At 46.3% G+C, this 26568-nt stretch overlaps 14 protein-coding genes across 14 annotated transcripts; 7 read left to right on the top strand and 7 right to left on the bottom strand.

Moving 5' to 3' along the window:
* Positions 1-76: 76 nt before the first annotated feature.
* Positions 77-1933, top strand: BT62DRAFT_928710 (glycosyltransferase family 15 protein). Its single transcript, XM_043185566.1, has 8 exons — positions 77-165; positions 222-496; positions 552-883; positions 930-1069; positions 1123-1216; positions 1264-1493; positions 1543-1815; positions 1869-1933. Exons 2-8 carry the CDS (start codon positions 452-454, stop codon positions 1919-1921), a joined length of 1167 nt encoding a protein of 388 aa, XP_043043440.1. The 5' UTR covers positions 77-165; positions 222-451; the 3' UTR covers positions 1922-1933.
* Positions 1934-2701: 768 nt separating this feature from the next.
* BT62DRAFT_928708 (uncharacterized protein) lies at positions 2702-3531 on the top strand (the record flags this gene model as incomplete). The annotated part of the gene is made up of 1 exon (XM_043185565.1): positions 2702-3531. The coding sequence occupies one exon, from the start codon at positions 2702-2704 to the stop codon at positions 3236-3238; it is 537 nt and encodes a 178-aa protein (XP_043043439.1). The 3' UTR covers positions 3239-3531.
* Positions 3532-3882: 351 nt separating this feature from the next.
* Positions 3883-4603, bottom strand: BT62DRAFT_1002265 (uncharacterized protein; the record flags this gene model as incomplete). Its single annotated transcript, XM_043176833.1, has 2 exons — positions 3883-4030; positions 4077-4603. The coding sequence occupies 2 exons, from the start codon at positions 4601-4603 to the stop codon at positions 3883-3885; spliced, it is 675 nt and encodes a 224-aa protein (XP_043043438.1).
* A 165-nt stretch (positions 4604-4768) lies between these two features.
* Positions 4769-5868, bottom strand: BT62DRAFT_944542 (Diphthine synthase). Its single transcript, XM_043187917.1, has 5 exons — positions 5786-5868; positions 5666-5737; positions 5494-5618; positions 5173-5442; positions 4769-5125 (listed from the first exon to the last, which is right to left on the bottom strand). The coding sequence occupies exons 1-5, from the start codon at positions 5846-5848 to the stop codon at positions 4774-4776; spliced, it is 882 nt and encodes a 293-aa protein (XP_043043437.1). The 5' UTR covers positions 5849-5868; the 3' UTR covers positions 4769-4773.
* Positions 5869-6278: 410 nt separating this feature from the next.
* On the bottom strand, positions 6279-7594 carry BT62DRAFT_928706 (uncharacterized protein; the record flags this gene model as incomplete). The annotated part of the gene is made up of 9 exons (XM_043185564.1): positions 6279-6538; positions 6594-6681; positions 6737-6796; positions 6847-6951; positions 7002-7084; positions 7136-7333; positions 7386-7440; positions 7478-7481; positions 7557-7594. The coding sequence occupies 9 exons, from the start codon at positions 7592-7594 to the stop codon at positions 6279-6281; spliced, it is 891 nt and encodes a 296-aa protein (XP_043043436.1).
* A 2180-nt stretch (positions 7595-9774) lies between these two features.
* On the top strand, positions 9775-11032 carry BT62DRAFT_991986 (uncharacterized protein; the record flags this gene model as incomplete). Its single annotated transcript, XM_043190314.1, has 5 exons — positions 9775-9905; positions 9939-9970; positions 10002-10087; positions 10137-10244; positions 10300-11032. The coding sequence occupies 5 exons, from the start codon at positions 9775-9777 to the stop codon at positions 10873-10875; spliced, it is 933 nt and encodes a 310-aa protein (XP_043043435.1). The 3' UTR covers positions 10876-11032.
* Positions 10909-11728, bottom strand: BT62DRAFT_616082 (uncharacterized protein). Its single transcript, XM_043181616.1, has 3 exons — positions 11570-11728; positions 11206-11519; positions 10909-11149 (listed from the first exon to the last, which is right to left on the bottom strand). The coding sequence occupies exons 2-3, from the start codon at positions 11374-11376 to the stop codon at positions 10943-10945; spliced, it is 378 nt and encodes a 125-aa protein (XP_043043434.1). The 5' UTR covers positions 11377-11519; positions 11570-11728; the 3' UTR covers positions 10909-10942.
* Positions 11481-11923, bottom strand: BT62DRAFT_1002261 (uncharacterized protein; the record flags this gene model as incomplete). Its single annotated transcript, XM_043176832.1, has 4 exons — positions 11481-11519; positions 11578-11708; positions 11776-11806; positions 11834-11923. The coding sequence occupies 4 exons, from the start codon at positions 11921-11923 to the stop codon at positions 11481-11483; spliced, it is 291 nt and encodes a 96-aa protein (XP_043043433.1).
* Positions 11682-13913, top strand: BT62DRAFT_991985 (glycosyltransferase family 15 protein). Its single transcript, XM_043190313.1, has 11 exons — positions 11682-12177; positions 12226-12563; positions 12614-12753; positions 12795-12813; positions 12861-12891; positions 12943-12995; positions 13040-13176; positions 13232-13324; positions 13373-13473; positions 13526-13697; positions 13750-13913. The coding sequence occupies exons 1-11, from the start codon at positions 12133-12135 to the stop codon at positions 13803-13805; spliced, it is 1185 nt and encodes a 394-aa protein (XP_043043432.1). The 5' UTR covers positions 11682-12132; the 3' UTR covers positions 13806-13913.
* Positions 13914-14181: 268 nt separating this feature from the next.
* BT62DRAFT_991984 (uncharacterized protein) lies at positions 14182-15217 on the top strand. Its single transcript, XM_043190312.1, has 4 exons — positions 14182-14540; positions 14597-14757; positions 14811-14950; positions 15005-15217. Exons 1-4 carry the CDS (start codon positions 14387-14389, stop codon positions 15069-15071), a joined length of 522 nt encoding a protein of 173 aa, XP_043043431.1. The 5' UTR covers positions 14182-14386; the 3' UTR covers positions 15072-15217.
* A 938-nt stretch (positions 15218-16155) lies between these two features.
* On the bottom strand, positions 16156-17104 carry BT62DRAFT_615963 (phosphatases II). The gene is made up of 3 exons (XM_043181615.1): positions 17059-17104; positions 16620-17013; positions 16156-16564 (listed from the first exon to the last, which is right to left on the bottom strand). The coding sequence occupies exons 2-3, from the start codon at positions 16977-16979 to the stop codon at positions 16373-16375; spliced, it is 552 nt and encodes a 183-aa protein (XP_043043430.1). The 5' UTR covers positions 16980-17013; positions 17059-17104; the 3' UTR covers positions 16156-16372.
* A 706-nt stretch (positions 17105-17810) lies between these two features.
* On the bottom strand, positions 17811-19591 carry BT62DRAFT_1049940 (uncharacterized protein; the record flags this gene model as incomplete). The annotated part of the gene is made up of 5 exons (XM_043178512.1): positions 17811-18237; positions 18295-18467; positions 18628-18840; positions 18892-19245; positions 19304-19591. 5 exons carry the CDS (start codon positions 19589-19591, stop codon positions 17853-17855), a joined length of 1413 nt encoding a protein of 470 aa, XP_043043429.1. The 3' UTR covers positions 17811-17852.
* A 1652-nt stretch (positions 19592-21243) lies between these two features.
* Positions 21244-21640, top strand: BT62DRAFT_1002256 (uncharacterized protein; the record flags this gene model as incomplete). The annotated part of the gene is made up of 3 exons (XM_043176831.1): positions 21244-21293; positions 21346-21533; positions 21600-21640. 3 exons carry the CDS (start codon positions 21244-21246, stop codon positions 21638-21640), a joined length of 279 nt encoding a protein of 92 aa, XP_043043428.1.
* Positions 21641-22192: 552 nt separating this feature from the next.
* BT62DRAFT_1002255 (uncharacterized protein) lies at positions 22193-22526 on the top strand (the record flags this gene model as incomplete). Its single annotated transcript, XM_043176830.1, has 3 exons — positions 22193-22293; positions 22351-22436; positions 22489-22526. The coding sequence occupies 3 exons, from the start codon at positions 22193-22195 to the stop codon at positions 22524-22526; spliced, it is 225 nt and encodes a 74-aa protein (XP_043043427.1).
* Positions 22527-26568: the final 4042 nt, after the last annotated feature.

Genomic DNA, 26568 nt, shown 5'->3' with positions numbered 1-26568 from the left:
TTGATCAACACTTGGTCCACTACAACATCCTTTCATTCGCTGAACTACTCACATGCCTTTCAAGTCGAGCTTACGCGCTTGGAACAAACGCGAAGTAGAACTTGAAAAACAGCACCATCGTTGCCATTCGCGTCTTTGACACCAAAATGTCAATATCATTGGTTTGCGAGTGCATTGGCAGCAGCTGTAAAATTTGTTAAATTAATCTTATTGGCGTGTAGCAGAGTGTTGTTCTTTCATCAGATATCATGGATGGGGCCCCTCAAGGCTATGTTTCTATGCGGCGCAGCTCATAAGTTGAATAACAAATCTACGAGCTTCCGCAGGTGCGCAACTATTGCGCAGTACCTGTAGCTCGATGGTGTCGAGGCTCTCCTGCCCGACATTGTCTGGCATTCCATCACACCACGTCTCGTAAAATTTTGTTCCCAGCTATCCCAAGCTGGTGACGATGAATACGGCATCGCGATATCTTTATCTCGTCCTGAGTGCTATCGTGCGCAGTATTTCTCTTTCATGAAGCATATTCACTGACTATTTTCGTATCGCAGATAAGTTTTCATTATATACTGTCTTTCACGCACCAGGAGTATGGCCGCATAACATCACTCAACAATATCGCGTCGCATTTTCGTGGCGAGAGTAAAACGCCAGCATTCGTGGACAAGAATCTTGTTCCACTAAAATATTACACACCATCGAATCTTCGGAATGAAACCGCACCCGGACAACGTGCCAACGCGGCGTTCGTTATCCTCTGTCGAAACAGCGACCTCACAAGGATAATCGGAAGCATCCGCGAGATCGAAGCCAGATTCAATCGACGGTATAACTACCCTTACGTTCTTCTGAACGAAGTAGAGTTTACTGATGATTTCAAAAGGCGAGTCTTCTCTACTTCTATAAGCTATCCGACTAACTTCTTGCAGACGAGTCTCTGTGCTTACTTCTGCGAAGATGGAGTTTGGCTTGATACCCCATGACCATTGGTTCCAGCCGGACTGGATAGATGAAGATAAAGCGACACAGGCGCGTAATAAGATGGTGTCCCAGAGAGTCATCTATGGCGGTATATCACTCATTCTTCTGTGTCATACATCCATGCTAAAAATGGCGAGATAGGTAGCATAGCCTACCGGAATATGTGCCGTTTCAACTCGGGTTTCTTCTTTAAGCATGACCTTGTAAAAAAGTACCGCTGGTACTGGCGAATTGAGTACGCTCATATCAGCTTGGATTTCGATGATGCTTACTAGATGACAGACCTAACGTCCATTTTCACTGTGATATAAACTTTGACCCATTTGTGTATATGGAGGAGCACAAGAAGATTTACGGCTTCACGATCACGATGTACGAATTCAAAAAGACGATACCCACGCTATGGAAACACGTCAAAGATTTCGTCGATTTGCACCCCGAATTCGTCGCAGAGAACAACGCGATAGATTTCCTCTCGGACGACGGCGGTACGACATATAATCTCTGCCACTGTAAGTTCTTCGCTCAAGTGCTTCTTTCCATCGCTCACACTTGTGGCAGTCTGGAGCAATTTTGAAATCGCAGATATGAACTTTTGGCGAGGGACGGCATACACGGCGTTTTTTGACTACCTCGAGGCCCAGGGTGGGTTCTACTACGAACGATGGGGTGATGCCCCAGTGCACAGTATAGCTGCCGCTTTGTTTGCAAGCAAAGATCAGATTCAATTCTTTGATGAGATTGGATATGAGCATTTCCCGTACACGCATTGTCCGCGGGACGAAGAAACGTGGAGGCGGGGTATGTGCACCTGTGAAAGGGACCAGAGTTTTGGTGAGCGATTCTTTCGCATTTTAAGTGAAGTGTTTGCTGACCTCGAATGATAGATCGTAATGGATATTCCTGTATGAGTAGATGGAACAAGGCTATAGGGAGGTGATTAAGTTTCGAGACAGTAGTTGTCGAGTAAGTGTATGATATTACTGCACATGAATAACTCTTTCGAGTGTTAAAGGTGTGGGAAAGAACAATGAATCAGGCGAATGAAACTTTGGATATCGTACATGGTAATTTTGAGCCATGAAACGTGACGCAAACTGCTGAAGAAATCACACCAGTGTACCATTACGACCAAAAGTTCACCTAAGGTGAGGCGTTAGGGAAGTTCACTCCGCTGTCAGTTCATGGACCCATGTGAGGCATTAGGGCTTAGCTGAAGTTCATTTGGTTCGGCTCGGCAGGGATGATGGAAGCATTACACAAGCTGCGTTGGTGGATTATAGCACCGTGGAATCATCAGGTGAGTAGAGACACCTCTTGGATGATGGCATAGGAAGGAGAAATCATATGATTTGAGGACTGTTGGCATGACAAGAAATTCTGGGAGCAGAACGACTAGAGAGGAGTATTATATGTCACCAATAGCTTTACTGAGCCAAAATATTGAAGCCTTCCTTGACGTGCTGAATTGTCAGTTCAGACCCCCCGTTAGGCGTTATATGATATATGAATTTGGTTCAGTTTGGAGGGATCTGCGTTAGATAAACATTTTGTCGTACACTCCAAGTTCTTTGATTTTGGACGATCGAAAATACGTCATTGATCAACGGCGCGAACACGGTACACGCTTTCACGCGGTCGGCTACACCTCGGCAAACACTCGGAGTTTGAAATCCTGGGTAGCTTGCCTCGACCCGTCTCTGCTATCCGTTATTCAACCATGGTTGCCTTTCCCGCCAACATTCGAGATTTCTTGACGTTCCTTCCTCTCCCACCTCTCCTCGGGCCAGATCCGTACATAGGGGCGACAACGGCTGCCTATACCACCCATGACATCTTGACGTCTCCGTCGGATCGACCACTCCTAAGCCGATTAGATGATACTCTCCTCCCTAGACTGGCAGAGTATTTGACTTCAACGGTGGCTGACTCCGATATTGACGATGTTTCTTGCGAGTCGATGCGACAGACCCTTCATACTATGCGATTCTTGGAGCTCGAGGATGAAAACAGCGTGAGCCTGTATGGCCAATATGCTACCAGAGAGCGAGAACCTGTCGTTGATGCCATATCTAACGCTGTCCATCTCGAAAGCGCATTCACTCTGGTCCTCCAACCTGTCAGGAAACTCCTGTTTTCACAAAAGGGCGACTTTACTATCACACCTGTCCGAGAAAACGAGAAGGCGCCGCTACCATGGCCATCAAGGTTAGTCCCCACCGAGTGCTGTCCTCTGTCGCCATTTTACACAGTCTAGTTTGCGCTGCCAATGATTACTTCTCGCGTATAGTACGGGTTTTTTTTGCCGGGTACATTGCAATTGCCGCCCAACTAAGTGAGACTTTCATCATCGCTGGGCTCGACAAGCATTTCATCGATCTCTTCTAGTCCGGTCTAAGAGTGCGTTGCGCCCGGGATATATCCACCTTCTATCTATATTCAAACTTTCCACAGCACCCCTTTGCATCCTGATCCAAACAAAGTGCTCACACAGTTCGACGCTAATATCCAACGAAAGCCTTTCCTGGCCATACTTGTTGGAATAATATGCTCTAAATTGATTCCAGGACACAGTGTCGCAAATCCTCCTCCTGACCTCTTCATGCTTCCGCCACTAGAGGATATACAAGATGAAAAGGAAGTCGATGAAGATGTTTTCAGTGACAGTGATGTTCAAATTGAGACTGTTCCTTTGCAAGTCACAACTAGTGCGGTATATACAATCATTTAAAAGTCCAATGAAAAGTTCCCCGAATCATGGCATGTTCGCCAACGCATACAGTCCGCTGCAGATTTCTCCGCAAATTAGCAGGACCCTGTTTATGCCATCCACTAATATAGCGATAAAATAACAATATTGGATGATAGCTCTATATTCAGCAAATTTTGCGGCGCGTCACACTAATCACGCTGACAGTGGTGCAGCTCCGACCGTCCAAAATCGAAGAATTTAAAGCCCTGAGCTATTTGTGCCACGTTCCGTGGCTCAAGATCACCACGCATGATGCCCAAGGGGTGTAATTGTTTCACCGACTCTAGAAATTTTCGCCTGAAGGTGCCAGTCAAGGAATGATATTTGAAGACAAATCACTCACCATTGCACCCTGGGCATGGACCTCTTTACCTCGGACCAACCTAGGCCATATATTTTCTCTAGATTGTCCCCAACATCCTCAAGGCAGAAAGCAAACCAATCGCCAATGGGTCTTTGGAACATCCCATGAAACCTGGGAACAACAGGACTTCCCTTGAGGACCACCTCGTACGTGTAAAACTCCCGCCAAATCATGTCCGAGTGGGTTTCTGGCACAAGGTTAATGATAAACAGCTCCTCACGGTCTTCAGCTCGGCTCTTCCACACAGTGCTCCACTGACTGGCCCGAATCTGGCTTACAAGTGTTATCACGTCACAGTTTGTCGACGGAATGTGAGAAGCACGACGACAGAGACGCAGTAGTGACCGCTGTTGCGGCAAGGACAGGGGGGAGGTTTCCATCACGAAATTAGGGGTCTTACTGCTGGCCGTAGTGTCTTGAACATCTAATAAGCTTGAAGGTTGTGTCGTGGTTATAGAAATACGGTACACGTCAGTGGCGCGAAACCATGGTTGTTCCAATATCATCTAACGGCATAAGCGCATTCTGTTGTGGAAGAACACCTCTGAAAGAGATAGACAGACATTACTCCCATGTGATAGCCCTTTCAAGTAATAGATAGTAGGTCAAGGGCGAAGATGCGAGCGGTTAGCTTCAACACCATATGCTAAAACGTATGCAGCTATAAATCTGCTCCTCATGGATCCAGTGCGCATCCGTAGACCTGCTTCGCCGTCGTTCTCCATCTCTCGGTATCAACAGCAAAGTCCTGGGCATACTCCACCTCCAGGTGGTGAAGTCGTTTGCCGACAATGACGAGACTATGCAGAGGATCTCCAAACGCATCTTCTCGATGGTTTACCAAGTCGGTCAGGGTACCAGCGACGATCTTCTGATTGTCGCTTCCACCGCCAACGCGAGAAAGTGCAACTGCGAGTGTCGTATCAGGAGATAACGTACCCGTCTGCCTTACAGACTCGATCTCTATAAGTTGAGAAACAGCTTGTCGTATCGACATGTATCGAGGTGGTTCGTAGATCTTCCGACCGCTGATACAGTATTAAGATATGAGTGTGGGAGAGGAAAAGTCCCTCACCGAGCCAGATTCTCCTCACTTTGCTCCTTGACCTTTATATCCAGCAACACGAGCGTGTGCAGTCCGAGATCTGCGTTCTCCTTGATTCTGTCATAGAAACTGTCGGGTTTCCATGTCTCTGTGAGGAAGACGAGGGAGACAGTCTGGCCAAAGTTGTAGAGCTGGAGGCCGCATGCGCCCACTGCGTTCATTATCGATGCATTGTGGATCACACGGGTAGGGATGCCCAGGCCGCGAGCACGAAGGATGATGTCGGTATGCGTTGTTGCCCTGCAACATCTGTTGTGAATTTGCTACGAAAGAAAAAAGCGTGCCACCCACCCAAACGGATCCCCAACAACCAACAGGGATACGTCTTCCCTGTCTGCATTGGCTAGTATTTCATCGCTCTCCGTTTCCACCATGTCCCGGTCGGCGAGTATCAGTGGTTTGTCGTAGAATGCTTCCTTGCATACGTCGGCTCAAGGAACATGGTAGTGAATGGCTATCATACCAGTCTGTCTTTTTGTACCATCAAGATGCTGGTATAAGCTTCCAAGTATACGCGTGAAGAGCTTTTAATGGCCTGGAAAACAGTAAGAAATGGGCCAGTTAAGACACACTGAATAATTACTTCGAGTCCGCGAACGGTGACATCTTTTTCATCGCAGAGCCCAAGACCGATGATGTAGAACATGGTAGGAAGGAAAGATCAACTTCGGCAATCTCCGAGCCCGGCCTAAAGGTACCCTTCCAATCTACGAAAATCTCTAACTTTTTCCAAGCGACCTGTGCTGCAAATTCGACTGCAGACGCGTCGATATTGCCCATGATATTCTCTTTCCGTCCGACCCTACCCTGATTCCATCTTGACGCGTTATCGAAGCTTTGCTTCTCAAACAAGAGCACCGCTTTATTATAACAAGGCGAGATAAATAAACCGGGACAGGATCTCGTACACTTTGTTGGCTCAGAGAATGTAATCTAACATTACACGACATAGCCCCTGATTCCCTCCTGTGGTTTGTCTTTGAAGGGGGGAAATCAGCTCCAATAAAGCGCAGGAATCATTGCGGACTGACATTCATCCGACCCATTTCACAACCATCGTTGAATATTGCCACCACCTACAGTCGTCTTTGCACCTCGTCCGTTCGCAGTGTGCCCTGTGTCGAAATGAAGGTGATATCCTCCATCATAGTTGACGTAATGCTCATATCGGTAGAAGACGTATAGGTATCACGTCCACCCATAATTCGGATTCGTGAATTCAGCATCATATAGACGGTATTAGCATACAACTTGGGCATGATAAGGGCTGGTGTCCCATAGAAAGCCTGATGAGGGAAGGCAAAAAAGAGGATAAGGTTGACCAGAGCAACAACAGCTAAACGTAGGCAGGGTTAATCTTGTGACAACGGTGGATAGTAGGGAGCAAATACCCGTCACAGATCCCGTTTCAATGGTAAGACGAATTAGTTTTGTGATCAGAATTCGGGTCTGGGGAAAACTAGTACTGCTGCGTATAAGCTGCTCAACAGCATCAACACCAATGAAAGATAACCGAAAGAAGGGAGAAGCTCACATAGTAAGTCATACAGATGGCGATGACGATATCACACAGAGCGGAGGCTCCGCACCAAATCTATGCATGAGTCAGCACAATGAACTCGGGACGCCTAGACGATTACATACTCCGACAGCGATGGACATCCTCCGGTTATTGGGTTCAGTGATGTTGCCTGCTTGGAAACAGTAGACGCCCGTGATTATAGCTGCTACAGAACTGGTCAAGGACACCTGTAAATAGATGAGCTAGACCGGAACAGAGAAAGATCACGGCAACGAACACAGATGACGAATATGGGGACAGTTCGTGACTTCGACAATATGAAAATTCGATATGCATAGAAGACCTGCCCGACACAAGCAACTGTACTCACGATGAGTAACAGAAAAAGAGCAGACCATGTTCTACACGCACCAGCAGCGCTCATGATGGGGACAGTTAGCCAATTAAAATACATTCCAGTCAGGGCATTAATGTCACCGAAGCCGTACCCGAACTCTGCAAAGGCGTCGCGGGTGACGAGCATCGTCTGAACGAACTCGGCAATGTAGATGCCATAGACGAGATATTTTATAAATTTTCTGTCTTTCGGAAATGCCAGATAATACAAATCTAACGAGAATGCATTAGAAACAATCTGCTAGAATGGCTCAGAGCGACGCACACAGCTGCACAGAAAGAGTCCCGAAGAGTCCCCAGTGCAAGAGACAGGCAACGATCTGGATTGCTGTGTTAGGTTCTGAATAGATTAGACACAAAACTTGACGAACCAAAGGTCCAGACCTGAAATGATATGATTCAATTCATACCACTCAATTTCAATTTTATAACTTACAGCCTTTCTATGGGATAATCTGCGGGGACGGGCTGCATGTTGTATATGGCGTCGTTTTCACGGTTCTGAAAAGAAAGAGCCTGTACATATATTTTCGACAGTCACCGTGAGAAATCTGAAAGGCGCTCGAATACCCAGGTTTCATCATACCAAAAAAACGGAGCTGAGTAAACCAACCAATGTTAGCGATGCTCAATGTGGTCACCGCATTGACCCATCATTCCATTTCAATCCTCGACGTCGGAAGAGCTTCCCGCCCAGGTTGATGATGATTGTAAGTTTAGCCACGTAAAATTACACCCGCCGTTTGCATACAGCTTGACAGTAACGCGCTTCTTTTGTGAGTGGAGGGAAATCTTTGAACTTCCGCATAAGCAAGGCATTGCGGACTCGGGATTCAGGAGTTTATGGGTGTCCCTCGAATTTATGGCGGTTAAAGCTATTTGGGGATCCTGGAGTGGCTTCGACACTTTGCAAGTCTCAAATCCTCGATTAATGACAAAATCCGATACTTCTTGTCTCATCGCAGACTGTCAACCTGTGTGCAAACGGCTATCATACCTCGTAGATAAACTGTGAGAAGAAATAAGATCATGTCCAAAGCGATGACGCGCACCGACAGGTGACGAGCTCGCCGTGTTTCAAGCTGTAGATCGCAATCAGTGTAAGATTGGTGTGAGAGGTTTAGAAACTAGTATTCGCCCCAAGGAGCACCGCTGGCTATCACGGAACATGGCCACAAGCTGAGGGAACAGATGGTGGGGTTTCATCAACGCCGGATAGTGAGCGGTGAAAAAATTTGAACATTTGATGGCACGTTAAAGGAAGAATTCAGCGTTGACCTTGTAAGCTTGATCCATCAGATACGCAAGTTGTTATAAGAAACTCTTCCGGATCCGGAACACATGCTATATCAATTCCTGTGGTATCCAGTTCTGTGGTATTGCAAAACTGAATTGGAAAAACAAGATTTCTATTAGTAGATACCCTGCATGTGAGTTGACCGAGAGCATCAGTGTAAGAAGAAAGAGTCTCCTTGCAACTGTGATTCTGATATCTGATAACCCTCGAATTTACTGGAAATGAACAGGTTTGAGCATTATCATCGGCCTTTCTATGGACGTCAAAATCAGCTTTTTATACCTGGATTCTTCCGTTTAAGAGTCTCCGAGCACGATTGTCGAGGGAGACTCAGAAGACATAACACAGAGATGGTCTGATGAAAAGAGGTGGATACCAAAACAGACCCCAGTAATTAATAGATGCCGCATTCCGATGGGTACAGACACGGCGAAAGACCAAGAAGAGTCCCGAAACTTCTATCATCAATGCCAGCGTCAGAGTCGAACAACGGCCGTAACCCGCGTAGAATTTGTGAAACGTCGTTGAGTTACGTATGGATTTGAGATTTTGTAGTTGTAGCTCAGATGAAGGAAGTGACTAATCCACAGTTAATGTGCTATTTTTGGTGCCGATCATCGCAAGCGCCACACTCGCCAGACTCACCATCGGGATTGGTAACCATTGTGATGTGCATTACTCAGCCAATTTTCTTTTCTTTGCTTGAAGATTCTAGTATGTCTCTCTAAAGTAGTATAAAAGCTGTATGTAGCGTGGGACACCCTTGTGCATTTGCCTTCAAGGGTTTCCTGTCACTTGGTAATCTACTCCCTTATTCAACAGTTAATGCATGTGTATGATACAGTGACATGGTTATTGGTTGGTGTCCAGGATCAAGAAGGAGGTACCACATGATCGTTATCGGAAATAGAAAAAAAAATTGGAAAAAAAGTACATGCACTGCTGGGGCCAGTTCCTTTTCAGCACAGACATTCTGAAAATGTTGTGACTTTCAATTACCTTTATATGCTGCAAAAACGGGATAAGGAAAACATGATGAAAACTTGCTATTTTTGGCACTCTTTTTATATGCCAAAAACAAACTCTTTTCTGAAAATGAAGAGTAGTTTCCTTTGTTCTGGCAGTGAGGGATGCCTTTTTCAATTCAATTTTCCCTGCTGTTTTCCTTTACCGAAAAGAATATGGAAATGATCTCATTTATCAACTCATTTTACTGAACTCATTTTTACTATTGTAAAATTGAATGAAATGTCGCAACATTTTCAGGTCTTATTTTTCTGCTGAGAAAATGTACCGGTCCCAGCAGTGATGGTGCGACGAGCTTTTCAAGTTGAAGTGGTCATGGATTTTCTCGGCAATGAACATTCTTGATCTTTACCATGCGTCTATTTCTAAATTCAACTTCGACGCCCTTCAGCAAAGAGCATCAGAACATCGAGGTGTCCAGTGCACTGGTTACGAAGCCATCGCACAAGGCGACACAATACAGTGAGTACATCCATATTATGAAATATATAACAGAGTAGATACAGAAATCGATGATATTTTCCAAGGTATTTGTTCTATCGTTTGAGGACGGACAAGAACTTATTGCTCGCCTGAGTGGCAGCCGTTCCGGACAAGATGGCGGCGAGCCCAACGAAATCCTAGCATACCGTACGAAGTCTGAGGTGTGTCCTTCAAGTACCATGTCTGCTTATTATATTGATATATCCACAGGTGGCCACTATGCAATCCGTCAAAGCCCATACTTCTGTTCCACATGTCCATCTAGCCGAATTTGACGCGACCAATGCTGTTGGGACGCGTTTCATGCTCACAGACAGGGTAGGCTAGCTGCATCTATTATCTTACTGAATGCTTTTATATACACCCCTTGTAGATTGTCGGCTCTTCCCTAGGGGAAGTCTGGTATAATTTACAGCGCGAGAGCCGCGAGAAAGTCGCCCGTCAATTGTTTGGATTTCAAGCTGAGCTGCTGAAACTGGAGTTTCCTTTTATCGGGTCTCTTCTTGATGAAGCAGGAACTGTCGGTCCACTCAGCCATTCATGCACGCGTCCGTCCCTACTTGGCCCTGACTGTGGACCTTTCAAGTCCACGAAGGACTACATGCTGGCAAATGTATATGCAGAATTGAAATTCGTACAAGAGCGTCCTCAAGACTGGCAGAAGCAGAGGGAGGTCGGAAAATATTGTGGCGGCTTGGAGGACACATCGCTCGAGGATGCCCAGAATTGGCTTTCTCTGTTGGCTGAGGGTATCAGTGGTTTGCAAGATGACATTCTAGACCCCCCCGACAATCCTTACGTTTTGTTTCACGATGACTTTCAATTGGCGAATATTGTTGTCTCGGCTGACAATCCAAGCAAAGTCGTGGGGTTATTAGACTGGGAAGGCTCACGTATATGCCCAGTGTGGGATAATCGACGCTTGTGTGGCAATGTAGGCCTGGAATGAGTGGAGGACTCGGACGAACTTGCATACTATTGCACAATCATGTAGGACATCTTTCGGGGCGTGCAGCCTAATACTGCCTTTTCGCCGCACCTATAGAGCAGTTTCTTGCGCATTGTTGACTATGGCCACTTAACCCATTCAAAGCGGGAAATGCTTGAAAACCTGTTCTTAGATTGGTATAAAGCAGTATGTGCGAGAGGTCATTCCGATGATTTAAAGTCACTAGCTCCCCTGTAGCTATACATACAAGGTAGTTTTTTTTCTCGTGTGCAATCTGAAAGCTAAAACGTAACTGTACAGAATGCCGACAGAATCGTACTTAGAACTCACTTCTGACGCTTCATTCATCATATGGTGATATAATTCACATTCGACCTCGACGTCGTATACCCTACCCATGGCAAAGGATGTTCTGTAGTGTTGACTCCGCTGAGAAGCTGCTGCCCATAAATCCAAAACGCCATAGATCGTACTCGAGATCAATAGCAAAATCTTGAGCATACTCAACCTCGAGGTGATGAAGTCATTAAGCGAGAGAAAGTGTGACTGTAAGTCCCGCTCTAGAGACTCGATCTCTGAGTTGAGAGACAGCTTGTCATCTTGACCTAGTGTACAGCGTGGGCTTCGTTGATTTTCCGAAGTCGCTGATGCAAAGATTTAGATGAGAATATTACAAAGTGAAAACACTCACTACCTCTTGACCTGTATATCCAGTATCACGAACATATGCAGACCGAGAACTACATTCTCCTTGATTTTGTCGTAGAAGCTGCCGGATTTCCATGTTTCTGTCAACGTAGAACGAACCTTCCCCGGTCCATTGCTAGGCGTTGCTTGTTGCACGTGGACGATGGAGAATTGAGATCAGTGCCGCCACTGTTACGAAAGACAACAGATTACAGCCCTGCGTAATGAAGATAACCATTAGGCCCTAAACAATCACGAAACAAGATCACACAGATTCCTCGTCTTTGATCGAGAAATACAGCGCTTGGAGAAGAGCGACCTTGCCAATGTTACGCATGCAGCACTGAGCTTTCAGGCGCATTGAGGCGATAAACCTAGTCTATCGCTTTGATGACAATATTCCTATCTCTACCATATCGGTAATTCTTGACAGAGACGTCTTGGCTAGTAAAGCTTTTGTGGAAAGTCGCGATCATGGTAAGAAGCTAAGAGCATGCTGACACAGATGCGACTGCGGACGCCTTCTGACTGTCTCTTTCCCTTCGACCACCACCACCACTGGTCAAGATAATGTCCCGCCTGGCTCGATACGCTATCCTTATCCTAGCGGTCCTTGTATGCTCCTTCAATGTCTTCTGTAAGCTGGTCGCTGATGTTCCCAAGGTAGGCGTGCACTACACCCTCTCTTTCATCCACGATGAGTATCGCCAAGCTACCGCTTTCTCGAATATCGCCTCGAAATTTCGAGGTGGCGACGACGACTTTCCCTACTATGATGACGAGTCGACGTCCAGCTCCTACACTCCACGGCCAAATCCAAGCCCAGAATCGCAGTCGTCCGGGCCACGGCTGGCCAACGCGACATTCGTAATGCTTGCAAGGAACTCTGACCTTGACGGTGCCATGCGAGCTATTCGTGCAATCGAAGACCGGTTCAATACGCGCCATGGGTATCCGTATGTCTTTTTGAACGATGTTGAATTTTCGAGCGAGTTCAAAAGGTAAAACCCAGCTTGCCTGGTTTGCTTCTCATCTAACTGGTTTTGGCCAGACGAATGTCTGTACTGACAGGATTCAATGCAGCATTTGGTGTTATACCGAGCGACCATTGGAACCAGCCAGATTGGATAGACGAGAACAAGGCGACGGAGGCAAGGAAATCTTTGGTAGCAGCGAAAGTGAAATATGGAGGTGCGCACCCGCAATCTACCGAGTGTTTCACTAGCTTACAGGTGCTGCAGATAGTGTATCGTAGGTTCGTTCTATTTCGCCAGGTTTCTGATCTCACCTTCGTCTAGTTATCGAAATATGTGTCGATTCAACTCGGGAGTACGTCTCTTTCATTCTTCATTTTGACACCCCGTCTGATCTACGGATCAGTTCTTCTTCAAACATCCTCTAATGCAAAAATACCGCTGGTACTGGCGTATCGAGTGCGTACTCCCTTTATATCGAAATTCTCGTCTTATTTGCTTAGGCCGAATGTTCAATTCCACTGCAATATCTTGAATGATCCCTTCTTATTCATGGAGGAGAACAATAAAGTATACGGCTTTACTATTACCGTATATGAGATCGCTGCCTCCATTCGGTCACTATGGGGGCACGTCACAGGTCTGTTGCTCTTTCTGTGGTTTCATTTTCCCTTAATTGTGTTAAACTATTGCAGACTTCATCTCTCAACACCCTGAACACATCGCAGAAGACAACTCTATGGGTTTTCTCTCAGGAAACCGTGGCAAGACATATAACACTTGCCATTGTCAGTCCAACTATTTCCTCTCCCGTATCGCTTACTAAACTATTCAAGTTTGGAGTAATTTCGAGATAGCTGACATGGATTTTTGGCGTGGGCCTGCTTACACTGACTTTTTCGAACATTTGGATAAGATCGGCGGGTTCTATTACGAAGTGTGCTCTTTCCCACTTCTTCGTTGCCTCAGAACTTAGTATTATGTAACAGCGCTGGGGCGACGCGCCTATCCACAGCATCGCGGTTTCGCTTTTCCTCCGAAAGGATCAGATACATTTTTTCGAAGAGATCGGATACCAGCATGATGACTGGAGCCACTGTCCTCTTTCCGAGGATATATGGGTCAAAGGCCGGTGCTCATGTGATCAGAAACATAGTTTCGGTATGTCAATAGTTCCGCTGTTAATTAATTTCAGGTTTGATGTTCTTTGCAGACTATGATGGAAGTTCGTGTAAGAGAAGGTGGGATCGGTTCATGAATGGCTCGTGACGCTACGTGTACTTAACCATACGCATTTCCATTGTCATTTCCTATATCATTATTTTATTCCGTCTTTCATCAATTTCGATTGTAGGTCCTATTATTCGAAACTCTCAGCGATCCGTAGTGCGACTCACCTTTGTCTTCCTCGTGAGCCGATGGATTATGACAATTTTTGGCGTTGCTACGTAGGCTGTTCATCAGAAGCATCTATTCCGGGCCGTCTTGAAGAGCAGTCGTCGCTTTCAAGTTCGACGCTAGAAGCTTCAATGATCCTGAAATCTTCATGTTTTCGCGATGTGCCCTTGATCAGAATCCCATCGGCTCCACTGTATCATGAGAATAATTAAGGCTATTTGTATTTGCGGATCCTCAGCAGAATATTTGGTGCTTTGCTCTAAATCTTTCTGTGATATTGACCTTGCCGGACGGAACGATTCAGTGACAATTAGAAGACTTTCTTCCGACCCTTGATACACACAGCCTGGAATCCTCTTTGGAGTATAAGAAAGCCTTTCTTCGCTGCGTCTCTTCCCATCCTCACTCCCACAGGATTTTAAATTTAACTCACACTCGCTTTCTCACCGACAATGGTTGCTTCGCGCCTGACTATCTTTTTCTTCGTCGCTCTCTTCTCCACACTGGTTGCGTCCGTGCCTTTCCCCGCCAAACGACAGGAATCGTCTATCTCTGATGTCCTCACGACGCTCCAATCCGCTTTGAGCGCTGTCTTGCCTGAGATTGGTCCGTCATTTTATTTCTACCTTGTTAAATATTTGTGTTTATCTCTCAAATTGCAGATACCCTCGTCTCTTCTGCTACCGCCAGCGACGATACTGTCACCCCTCTGATTCAGGACGTCGTCTCTGCTCTCGATGACGCCACGTCTTCACTTTCCGGCCTGACGGTACTGGGAGGAACGGAAGATGAGGTTTCTAGTCCTGTCACTGAGACTGCCACTGTAAGCCTTGTACACTTTTATTATATTGATGATCCTCAAGGAATCATTTTTAGGACATGACCCAAACCTTCAGCGGCCTCCTCAGCGTCGCTGATGATGTCCCTTCACTTGGAGGACTCCTCTCGAGCGTCGATACCTCCTTGAGCCAGGTTATCAGTGAAGCGGATACCACAGTCCCTGGCATCTCTAGCCTGTACGTTCGCCCGGACGTTATCGTATCAGAACAATAACTCAAGATTCTTTTCAGCACCAGTGTTACTAGCCTCTTGGAGCCCCTCGGTTTGGGTAGCATCCTGGGCTCCCTGAACCTCTAAGGGTAGATACCCCTCTTTTAATCTTTGAACACCGCGTAGTACATAGGATATTAAGTGTCGCTTCTTACTTCATTACATTTTGTCCATACATACACACCCGTCGCATTAACGCGAAAGTTGGAAATATATTCGTGTGGATTCATTTCATCTGCGCGCGGAGACTGACGAACGAGTCCAATACTTTTCTCACTAAACGATGTTGCCATGGCATAATCTGGTGACGGGTGTCAAGATAAGGACAGAGTTTGGTAAGGAGTGACCGTCTGTGCCCCACTGTTCCGTCACAGAGGCACCAATCGCTCCAAGTCCATAATTCTATGTCAAGGGGGACAGGTTTGAAGGTGGTATAACGTTCTGCATCTATGGTACAAAAAGATATCGGAGGAAGCGAGGCTTGTTAAAGCATGAGATACGTTCGCCCGGAGTTTATCTTTTCATGACAATAACTCGAGATGTTTTTCGGTGCCAGTGTTACTAGCCTCTTGGAGTCCCTCAGTTTGGATAGTATTTTGGACTCTTTGAGCCTCTAAGGATCCAAGTTGTTCAGTAGATACCCCTCTTTTAATCTTCGAACACCGCATAGTACATAGGATGCTTAGTGTCGCTTCTTACTTGGTTACTTTTTCTCAAATTTATTGAAATTGTTACATACATGTATCGGATTAACACGAAAGTTGGAATTATATTCGTGTGGATTCATCTGCGCGCGGAGACTGACGAACGAGCCCAACACTTTTCTCACTAAACGATGTTGCCATGGCATAATCTGGTGACAGGTGTCAGTAAGGAGTGACTGTCTTTTGCTCCACTGTTCCGTCGCAGAGGCATCAATCGCTCCAAGCCCATAGCTCCATTTCAAGAGGGACATGTTTGAGGGTGGTGTGACGTTCCGCTTCTAGTACAGAAAGATATCGGAGGAAGAGAGGCGGATTTATGCATGAGACCATTTCAGAGAATAAGATGAACATTGATGGTCGGATATTGCACCGTGAGCCGACGATGGAGCTCAGTGTGCATCTACAGTTGACGTCAAGTGACTAGGTCAAAGTAATGAGACAGAGATGATATACATGCATTGGAGGTATCTGCAGTGCTAGAATGCATAAGACAAGAGATTGGGAAACTATGCGCGCCGTCCTGGCGTGTCCATTTTCAGATAGACCTGAAAAGTTGGTAATGCTACATACGAATGCATCTTGTATAGGCAACGGTCCTGAGTATCTTTCACCAGGTGTCGAGCATTGGTGAAAGGACTGACATCAAGTCCTAGTGCGGTCAATGCCGCCGCTCTCCAACCGTCATCATGAAGTAAATCGTCGACCAGGAGGAGGACGACGCCAAAGCCCTTCCCATTCCTTCAGGGCCTGAACGAATCCCGGATTTGGCTTGATACACGGCCGCTCATGTCTCACCAGCGAATAAGCACTTTCATATGACATTCCCCGATTGCGAATCAGAAACGCAATAACAATCGACGCGCTCCGAGATATACCCTGTCATTACACATGTGAAAACCCGTTGCACTACAATGTATGCTCTTGGACGAACCTGCTGACAATGAACGAGAACGTTCTTCCCGCCCCGGAGGGCTTTGTCAATATAATTGCACGCGTCTTCGAGGTGGGGCCTGAGGTCTGAGGAAGCCTGGTCTAGGATATCGATGCGATAGCAGTTGAAACCGTCCTTCTCTGAGACTGGGAGCCAGGGTACGTCTAGAACTTGAACGAGATGGGTGATGTGGTGCTCTCGAAGGAGGTCTTTCTCGCACACGGCGGTTAGAGAGCCCAAGTATAGCGAACCGGTGATCTTTGAGGGATCTTTGAGTAGTGGGGTGGGCGTCAGGATCCGGTGCATTGGAGTGCACAGGGCCTGCTGGATTTCGAATGGGATGCTGTCGAAACGGATCATGTCTGCACCCAAGGTGTGAAAGCCTGTAAAGTTACTGATATCGTGAATTTCATGCAGAGACAGACAGCAGGAAACGTACGGGCTGGTGGATAATTTGTGTTCAAAGTTTCAGGAAAGAGACCAAGAGATGTATTGAGAACATGGAAGGCTGGGAGGATGCGAAATGGATAGGAGTGTAAAATGCAGGCCCCATAAATACCAGCGGTCATTGACAAGTGACGTCATTGTTGTGTTCCATGATTGTCGCCAGGCCGAGCCTTGGCGTCGATCGCGTATTGATCCGCCTATACATCTGCACTGGCCAGCTATTATAGAGCGGCGGTAATTCAGGAATATCATTTATTGAGCGACGCCGCAAGGCCATTCAATGAGCTGACAGGCGGGAAAAATTGGTGGGGATACCCCAAAATCTAGAGCAAACCGCTGAGGCCGGGAACAGACAGACAGTTATTTCTTGGTGTCAACTGTCACTCTTGGTCGACGTCCCCACGGCAAGATGCGTCTCAGAGACTCGGACGTCAGCGAAGGCATATATGTTACATATACCAGAACGCCAGCAACAGCAGATAACAGAGGATTGTAGCGTCTAACAAGGGATGAAGGAACTTCAATTCGAGAACTGACGTAAAGGACGACTATCGGGCAGTTCCGGCACTAAGCCTAGCTAGGGGCCGAGAGTCTAGAATCTTATACCCAGTCGCGATGGACGTATTCCTCCCAAAAAAAATCCAAGTCACCCACAAACGCGGACCCACCGCAATAAGAATAGAACTGTGCAGAAGTAATTGAGATAGAACTACAATGTCTCTAATACAATAATACATCTTAGTTGTACAACAAGGAAGGAACCAGAGATCATCAGAAATCGTAAACTCAAAGCTTCAACGAAACAGGCCCATTCGACGACCGCACCGTCGCCGTCCCACGAACCCTGTTCCTCTCATCCCAATAGACTTCCCCGATAGTCTCGCCTCTCCTCACCGTGTTCTGCTTTACCGTCCTGTGCCTGCCCCGCCATGCCGGGTCGGATGTCTCCTCCACAAGCAACGACGGCTGCATATGCGATGTCGACAGAGAAAACGTGCCTTCATACGTCGGGGGCAGCCCGACCTCAGCGAATGCATTCGACGTCCGAGCGTTGAATATTACTGTTGAGTCTACTGGAGACTCGAGGACCTGGACTCGAAGAGGCCCATTCGAGGTGTGCGCAGAGACGTCGCTAGATGGACTGGACAGCTTGATGCCGGCTTCAACGAGGCTAGAAATGCGGTATGGTGAGTTGACAAGGACATGAACGAAAAGAGTGCAAATTTACTTGTTGCTCGTGCTAAGCTCCAGCGTCGACCTTGTCACATCCATATCTCCCAAGTCTACATCAACACGCATAGGCGCATTCGATGTCTTCAGGACAAGGTTACCGGAAGCAACGAAAAAGCCTTTGATGGGGCCATTGGACGTATGCACTTCAGCGCCAAGAGCGTCGAGAGACTAGTAATGGGGTCAATGGAAGAGGACACAGCAAAGATCCTGCGCTTACATTGATTTGAATCGGAGAGTTGGATGTTATAATTCTCCCGTAATCAAACTCGAGCGACTAAAAAAACCATCAGATTACGCTCCAATCAATACAGCATGATATCATGCTTACCTCTACCTGAATCGGCGCGTTAGTACCCTTCAAAAAGATCTTGCCAAAATGAACATGGTTCTCGAGATCTTGGAGTATTTGAGCAAAATTCGGGACATCAGTCTCGAAATTCTTGATGTTGGATGCAGAAGAGCTCGATGGCTCGGGAATGACAACGGTGATATCAAAGTGCGGACGATCTTGATAAGAGGGATTATTGAACCACCGAGGAGTCTATGCAAAGGTCAGGACAAAAGGGAGAGAGAAAAGGGAGATAACACATACGAAGACGCCTACGCCATTTTCGCCCGCCTGCCGCTGCAAGAGACACACCTTGGCATAGTCCAAAACCCGATTGTTGTAATACTGCATCGTAACATCGATCCTGACAACATCCGTGATACTCGGAGAGGTCACGATTTTAACGACACCGGAAGACAACGAGCCCTGGGAAAGCAGGAAAAGGGTCTCCGAGTTCAAAGGCAGGTCGAACAATTTGTGTGCGGAATGACGTTGACCAGTGGGCACCGCACCCTCAGATCCTGTGGATGTCCAGTTTTGTCCTCGAATGCATTCACGAACGGTGTAGCCATCGGGGATGGGGAAGTCAGAATCAAAGACTCGGACATCTTGCCAATACTAAGGTAAGGAATCGGATCAGGTTTCTTGGGCACAAGTAGATGGAAATGGGGCTTACTCCTCCCCCGTGGTAAAACCCGCCCGCATTCGTGATGCTCGACGTGAACATTGCGACGAGAAACCAGATCAAGATGGCCACGCAAAAGGCCTTGCAGAACCGCTTCGCCGGCGATCTTCGGCAGGGAGGTTCTTGTGGGAATAAAGGTCTTGGATGTTCTGGAACGACGTGTATTGGGACGTTCGAAGTGGTCGATCCGTAAGCTGGCGGGGGCGTCGAGTACTGCAATGGTAGGTTGGCAGGGACTGTCTTTGTAGGGGACTCTGGGGTATCCTCTGCTATTATCATGGTTGAAGGGAATTTAGCAGAGCGGTCAAAAATGAACTGACCAACTTAAGGTATTTATTTATACAGCCATACTCCTGATCTATCATGTGGTGAACCTCATTATTAAGTCGACTCCGGATATCCGCATGGTCCTGCTGCGCGGCGCTACGCCCAACTGCGAGACGAGCTATCTTCTCTGCCAAGGTGTTGATAATGACGAAATTTGTCTTCAAGGGATTCTTTTAGCATCGGGAATGGACTGGGACTGGATTCATACCTACCGCTGCTTTATCTTTGATGATGGCCAACAATAATCCCTCCAATAACTACGGCGGACCTAGCTAGGCACCCTGTCGGTCCTGCAGGCATTCGGTTACGCGTGAACATTATTTTGGATTTTTTCGCCCATGATAAGAGTTATCGACCCTTCCCCACGACGACGCCTAGATGGCTCTCCGGGTTAATATCCTCGTCGACAATATGCTGATCTTTGCTCAAAGGAATCAAGCGACCTACCTTCTCCTGGGCGCGGCGATATCCTGTGCGTCTAGAGTAAACAGAGAGCATGCAAAGCCTTTTCTCGAAGGCTGAGCGCTGAGCGCTGAACGACGAGCGGCGAGCGTTGACCTTGCATGCTGGCGAAGTCGTGATAGGTGGAAGAAGGCTGTATTACCGGCTTCAGTCCTGACCACTGCGTTCGACCCTCAAGAGGCGCACAAAAAAAAACCAGCATCCCTCAAAAATAATCTATTAAAATGGTTGAGAGAGACGGAAATTGTGTATATGTAGAGCATGTTTGTTTCTTTTCTCCGTCTAGCCAGCTGGTCGTCGAGCACTGTCCTTGAGTTCGCGCCACATTTTTCTTCCTCTCATTTTTTATGCTACAACTAGTCTCATATGAATCAGAGTCAGCTTGCAATAAGCATTCATATTCTCGTCCGAGTTCATTCCATTGGAGGCATAGATGCAGCGATAAGCAGAAAAACAACAAATTCTGTTCATTGATATAGTATTCGATAGTACGCATAGTAATCGTAAAAAAAGCAAAGCAAGCATGAGAAAAGCACGTATGCACTTGTAGCTTGCGGATGGCCAGTCACGATGGGCAACTCAGCTAAGGAGAAGAGATCATCCTGGAAGAAGGTAAGCTTCAGATTAAGGCAAATCGAAGGAACTGACCTGAGAAAGAAATTTATTCGTCCCTCGAGTTTTCTGCGTCGTCGTCATCTCCCTCTTCATGATCACCTTCTTCCTCGCCCTCGCTCCCAGGGCCGGTTGCATCGTAATGGCTACTTCAAGTCCTTCGGAACATAATGGCGCGAGTCGCTAAAAACAGCTCGGAAGGCAACCCGCTCTCTTTCGACGAGCCGAGCGCATACGTCCGGAAGTAAGTGCTTATGATCGCTTCCACGACACATGAGCGTCGAGAGCAATTCGTCCGTGATCACGTCGGGCCCTATATCGATGAGCACCACCTCTTCTAATGTTGGCGTTTGATCAAATGTGTAGAGAAAGTCGTCAGAAGGCATCGTCCCTTTAGAGAAAGCAAGTGTTGTGAGCCTGCACCATGAACGTCCAATAAGTCTGGTTATAGAACTGAATGGAATACCGCTCTCGCAGCCCTCAAGCGAGCATGTGACTCGCAAGGATTAGAGAAAACTAGCAAGACGACCATGTATAACGCTGCAGAGGCCTCTCAACTGGTGTATCTGAACAAATGTGAGTAATTCTAAAGCATTTCGTTTCCTGAAGCAATACCTGTTCAGTCGACGTAGGCCCTACCGGGTACTGCTGCTATTGGTGCTTGCCAGCCCTTGGGGTATCAAAGCAGAGCGCTGGCCCCACGATTGGTCGATGACTCGGATGAGGGCAAGAGTCGAAGAAACGAAACAGGTCATGCGAAGCCTCGCGTCATATTTTCCCACGACGCGTGATCAACGAGCCATGTCACTACTTCGGTCCAGTGAGCTTTCTTTATAGCAGACCGGGGGGAATGCTTGACATTATTACTAACGATTCGTTCGTCTAGAGCGTGTATTTTTCAGCTATTCACCTGAAATTTGGCAATAATTGCGACTTTGTGAAGAATGTACTATGTTGAATGAGATGGAGGCGAACCTAAAGGGCCCTCTAATTTGGCTCTGACATGAAAATCTCAGCAAGTATTGTAAATGCAAGTCAGTGCTAAGACTATGTACGTGGCGACATGTCTTGCTGGCGGTCTTTCCGTGATAGCAAACCTAGGTACGCAAAGTTTTCGCCGGCCCATCAGATAATCTCAAGATGGCACGTAGACCGAGCCATCATTTGATGTTTCACACTTTCGTCGTCTTACCTTCAGATGACCACAGAAGGACATCAAACACAAACGATGTGATTGTGGTTCAATAGATCGCGGGGAATTGTGTTGCCTTGCAGATTGGCTTTGATCCCTGTCACCGGGAACTACAGGTAATGCTAACGAATCGTCTCAGCGACATGTTTTATATGCCCCTGCGTCGTATAATTTGATTGTTACTCCTCCCCAGGGCACCAGCCCTCAAGACAGTGCACGGCGACTCTGAAATGCGTTCCATTTCCCTCTGAAATTATCTTGTTTTCCTTCTTCGCATCCACCCTGCCATGCTTATCCCATACATTCTTACCTTTACTACCATAGTTCTGTGCGTAGATGCACATCAACCTGCGGAGTTGTTTGATGCCTTCGAGGAATTTATTGCTGGGTAAGTGATTTCGCGAGAAATGAGAGCCTCAGTAACCTGATTTCTGGTGATATGTAGATTACTGCAGCCTTGGTCTATAGTGGCTTCAGGAAATAGCTCGGCGGTGTCGCCAGACGTTATTGGCCGAGTCAACATGATGATGAGTATGTGTTTATATGGCCACCGGACCATTGCCTAATCTAATACACCTTACAGCGTTAAACGGCATTGAGAGTAATACTGGTAGGCCCTAATTCAAAATGCAATGCCCCCTTTCTAAGACATGCTATATCTTGCAGAATTTCTATATGGCGTACCCACGAAAGTCATTCAAGCAAATACAACCCAGATAATAGGCTATCCCACAGATGCCTCCATTGAATCCTTGTCAATACTGTTGCAGGCAGGTTACTTTTATGCAGTGGATAATAGGCCAGACTGAGTACGACGGTCAATTGCTTAAAGGCAATTGACCGTCGACTCAGGACAAAACTGTCTATGCTTATATAAGGTTGATATCAGGTACTTGTGTCGTCCCGCAACACTCCCCCTCGACACAATACTTCTCAGAGTTCAAGACCCAACAGCCTGATCATGTGAGTCATCTTCTCCTTCCCTAAGGCCTTTGTGAAGATGTCAGCAGGCATGTCTTCTGTGTGAAGATATTCAATATGTATGTGCCCCCGCTCAACCTTGTCTTGTAACCAGTAGAAGCAGAGGTCAAGATGTTTGACATGACCGTGATGATCAGGATTGCGAGCAACAGAGAGAGCAGACTGGTTGTCAATCAGCAGTGGCGATGGCGACAGATGATGGAAGTCAAATTCTGTGAACAGGTTTCGCAGCCACAGAATTTCCTGTCCAGCAGAGATGGCAGCCACATATTCAGCCTCTGTGGTCGATAAGGTTACTATAGATTGTAGCCGACTCATCCAGCTGACTGCACCTGTGCCCATCTTGACAACATATCCTGAGGTCGAGCACCCATTGTCTGGGTTTCCACCATGATCTGCATCTGTGTATGTTTTGAACAGGTCTGGGTTTGTAGCATCAGGTAAATATGTCAATTTTAGGTCGATTGTTCCCTTTATGTATCTGAGGAGGCATTTCAGGGCCTCCCAATGCCTCAATCCAGGGTTTTTGCTGAAATGTGATAGGACACTGACTGCAAAAGCTATGTCAGGATGAGTGGTGATGGCCAGATATGCTACAGAGCCAAGGATTTGGAGATATGGGATGTGCCACATGGTTTCCCATTCCTCTGGAGTAGCAGGGGACATTGAGCTGGATAGCTTAGTGTGTGGATCGAGAGGAGTACTGACACTGTTACAGTTGGACATTCCGGTACATTCTAGGATTTTTAGGATGTACTGTGGTTGAGAGAGTGTGAGTGTTTGGTTTAGACAGTCTCTGTGTATTTCGACACCAAGAAGGAATGAAGTTGGACCTAGATCATGAAGTTTGAAGTGCTTTTTGAGATCATCAACAACATGTTGTGCAGACTCCATAGACTTTGCAGCAATTGTTACATTGTTGACAAACACTGGAACAATAATCCAAGCATCATCTCTCTTGTACACCCATATGCTGTGTTCACAGCATACTCTGTTAAAGCCCATCTTGGTCATAGCGCTGTGGAGCTTTTTGTGCCATTCATGTCCAGCCTGCTTCAGTCTATAGATGGACTTGAAGAGATGAAGCACTCAGCTCTTGTCCTTTGTCTTGAATCCCTCTGGTTGTTGAAGGTATACCTCCTCTTTTAGATCACCATTCAGAAATGCTGATGAGATATCTACACTGCAGAGCTCTAGGTCCTCAAGTGCAGCAAGAGCGAGGACTGTTTGGATAGCTGCCCATTTTGAAGTAGGAGAGAAGGTTTCAGTGTAGTCAAAACCTGGCCGCTGTGAGTACCCTTTTGCAACATAGCATGCCTTGTAGCATTCAATGGATCCATCAGGGTTACACTTCACTTTGAAGATCCATTTCCCACTTATAGCCTTTTGCCCTGGAGGGAGCTTCACAAGCTCAAAGGTGCCACTCTCCTGCAGTGCATTCAATTCCTGCTGAGCTGCCTCATACTATTTTTCACTTTCCTCTCCTGGCCAAGTCATCGCCTCTGCAAGTGTCTTTGGTTTATTGTTGGGTGCAGATGCTTGGTTTGCCATCTCTACTGCTGTCTGAAATGCAAGCTCAAAAGCTTCTGTATATGTAATATAGTCATCATCATGCAATACAAAGGTCATTCCTGTGACAACATCTGTCTCAGTAAGCTCTGGCTCAGCAGTGGTTTCATCAATGGGATCAGAAAGGGGTTTATCTGAGTCTAGTGAGTTCATCGCATTAGTGCCAGAATGTTTACAGTGAAAACCATGTCCAGTGTTTGGAGATGGGATTATAAGATCTTTAGAGTTGTATTGTAGCTCGAAGCATGCCTGAGGATGTAAAAGTGGTGAAGAGAGTGTAGGAGATGTCGGAAGACTTGATAGTGGAGTAAGAGGTGATTCTGGAGGTGTTTGCATATTTGATAGAGTGGATGGAGCTGGTGAGGATGGTGATGATGATGATAATGGGAGTTGCTCAAATGGTGGAGATAGCTTATCAGTAGGTATGTTCTCTTCCTCTTAATGAGGCATCGCTGCATCAGGTATAGCAGTATCTGTGCTGTTATGTCTGTTTGTGGGAGATGTATCATCACCAAGAGGATTTATAATATTTTTGTGATTTCTAGAAAATACATGCTCATCGAATACAGCATGGCTGGAGGTGATGAACCACTGTGTAGATGGGTTCTAGAATAGCCAGCCTTTTACTCCCTCTGGATATCTAATAAAGATACATTTTTGGGTGTGTGACTCTAATGCTTGACATCTCTTTTTTCATACTAGTACATATGCAAGACATCCAAACACGTGAAAGTGGGATATATCTGGTTTTTGGTGATTTGGGTCCCATTCTGTGAAGGGTGTGGTGTTTGGAAGAGGATCTGTGGGAATGCGATTTTAGACATGAATGAATACTCAGAGAGTGAGGTTCCAAAATGATGATGAGAGATGTGACTCATTTAGCATGGCAGTGATGGCCTCTGCAATTGTGTGGTTGGCTTGTTCTGCTGTGCTATTCTGGTATGGTTCATTGGGTTCAGTATGTCATCTTTTGATCTTATGCTCAGCACAGAAGTTGACAAACTCCTTTCCTATATATTCACTGCTTTTATCTTCCTGAAACTCAATGATTTTGAGTTCTGGATGGATATTCTCTGCATATGCTTTGAACTGCTTGAAGGCATTAAAGGCATCACTTTTATACTTCAGAGGTGCAACAGCTCAAGTGTCAGATGCACTGCAGATGAATGTTATCCAGTAGTGATAGCCCTCTGGAGTTGTGACAGGTATTGGACCTTTGATATCACTGTATACTCACTTAAGAAGGTGTTTCTTCCACTCTGAAGGACCACAAGGAACATTGTGGCAATGCTGTTTGCCAGCAAAGCATGGTATGCAGATAGGATCAGTTGAGGGACCTGACTCTCACTTCATTTCAGTTACTAGCTGCTTTGTATGCATGTGCTGTATAGTGTCCATGTTTCGATGACAGCAATATCTGTGCTAAAGTGTGTTGTCCATCTGGCAGATACTTGTAGAGCTTGAGTTTGCAATGATAGTGGTTGATTTTGAGAACAAATGTGTGGTAGCATTGATATAACCAATATTGCTCTCATTTACAGTTGCTGTGAATCGGATCTTTTCACCCTGGCTGAAAGTGACATCTGATCCAGCAATTGAGATCCTAAATCCCTTTTCTCATGTAAGATGATAGAGCGATAAGAGATTACTTTTCAATGCTGGTACATGTAATGTGTCAAGAAGTTCCACCACTGAGCCTTTCTTCCCCTGAATCTCTGACTCCAATACTACTGACCCAATCCCTGCTGAATAAATGACTGAATTGTCTGCAAGACAAATGGGAATGACATGTGAAGCATAGAGTTGGAACTATTGTCAGTGAGGGGTCATATGATGAGAAGCACCTGTATCGGTATTCCAATAAGACACAGCAAGTGATGATAAATCAGTACTTGCTTGGCTAGCAGTCTCCTCTTTCATCTCAGCAGAGTTAGCAGCTTTCGAGTCCTTCTTTTCAGCCCTCTTATGATGATGCTTTCCAGTAGTATAGTCAGCAGCACATTCACAGTCCCATTTAAGTGAAAACTTCTTGATTATATATTCTTCTTCTACATGATTCTTATGAAGGCACCATCCACATTTTGCAGCAGCATTGGTAGCCCAATTTGTGGCT

This window comes from Guyanagaster necrorhizus, assembly GCF_019112545.1.
Source record: "Guyanagaster necrorhizus MCA 3950 unplaced genomic scaffold BT62scaffold_5, whole genome shotgun sequence".
Lineage (NCBI taxonomy): Eukaryota > Fungi > Basidiomycota > Agaricomycetes > Agaricales > Physalacriaceae > Guyanagaster > Guyanagaster necrorhizus.
This window is presented reverse-complemented; position numbering and strand designations above follow the sequence as displayed.

Coding starts and splice junctions, on each gene's coding strand:
- BT62DRAFT_991985 (XM_043190313.1), top strand. CDS start 12,133: ATGTCCCGCCTGGCTCGATACGCTATCCTTATCCTAGCGGTCCTT. Junction 13,177..13,231: donor ACTATGGGGGCACGTCACAG/GTCTGTTGCTCT, acceptor AAACTATTGCAG/ACTTCATCTCTCAACACCCT. Junction 13,474..13,525: donor TCGGCGGGTTCTATTACGAA/GTGTGCTCTTTC, acceptor ATTATGTAACAG/CGCTGGGGCGACGCGCCTAT.
- BT62DRAFT_944542 (XM_043187917.1), bottom strand. CDS start 5,848: ATGTTCTACATCATCGGTCTTGGGCTCTGCGATGAAAAAGATGTCACC. Junction 5,443..5,493: donor GTTGTTGGGGATCCGTTTGG/GTGGGTGGCACG, acceptor CAGATGTTGCAG/GGCAACAACGCATACCGACA. Junction 5,126..5,172: donor AGTGAGGAGAATCTGGCTCG/GTGAGGGACTTT, acceptor ATACTGTATCAG/CGGTCGGAAGATCTACGAAC.
- BT62DRAFT_991984 (XM_043190312.1), top strand. CDS start 14,387: ATGGTTGCTTCGCGCCTGACTATCTTTTTCTTCGTCGCTCTCTTCTCC. Junction 14,541..14,596: donor CGCTGTCTTGCCTGAGATTG/GTCCGTCATTTT, acceptor CTCAAATTGCAG/ATACCCTCGTCTCTTCTGCT. Junction 14,758..14,810: donor CTGTCACTGAGACTGCCACT/GTAAGCCTTGTA, acceptor AATCATTTTTAG/GACATGACCCAAACCTTCAG.
- BT62DRAFT_928710 (XM_043185566.1), top strand. CDS start 452: ATGAATACGGCATCGCGATATCTTTATCTCGTCCTGAGTGCTATC. Junction 884..929: donor TTTACTGATGATTTCAAAAG/GCGAGTCTTCTC, acceptor AACTTCTTGCAG/ACGAGTCTCTGTGCTTACTT. Junction 1,217..1,263: donor CGCTGGTACTGGCGAATTGA/GTACGCTCATAT, acceptor ACTAGATGACAG/ACCTAACGTCCATTTTCACT.
- BT62DRAFT_616082 (XM_043181616.1), bottom strand. CDS start 11,376: ATGCTCAAGATTTTGCTATTGATCTCGAGTACGATCTATGGCGTTTTG. Junction 11,150..11,205: donor TGATGAATGAAGCGTCAGAA/GTGAGTTCTAAG, acceptor TTTAGCTTTCAG/ATTGCACACGAGAAAAAAAA.
- BT62DRAFT_615963 (XM_043181615.1), bottom strand. CDS start 16,979: ATGATCCGTTTCGACAGCATCCCATTCGAAATCCAGCAGGCCCTGTGC. Junction 16,565..16,619: donor TTCTCGTTCATTGTCAGCAG/GTTCGTCCAAGA, acceptor GTGTAATGACAG/GGTATATCTCGGAGCGCGTC.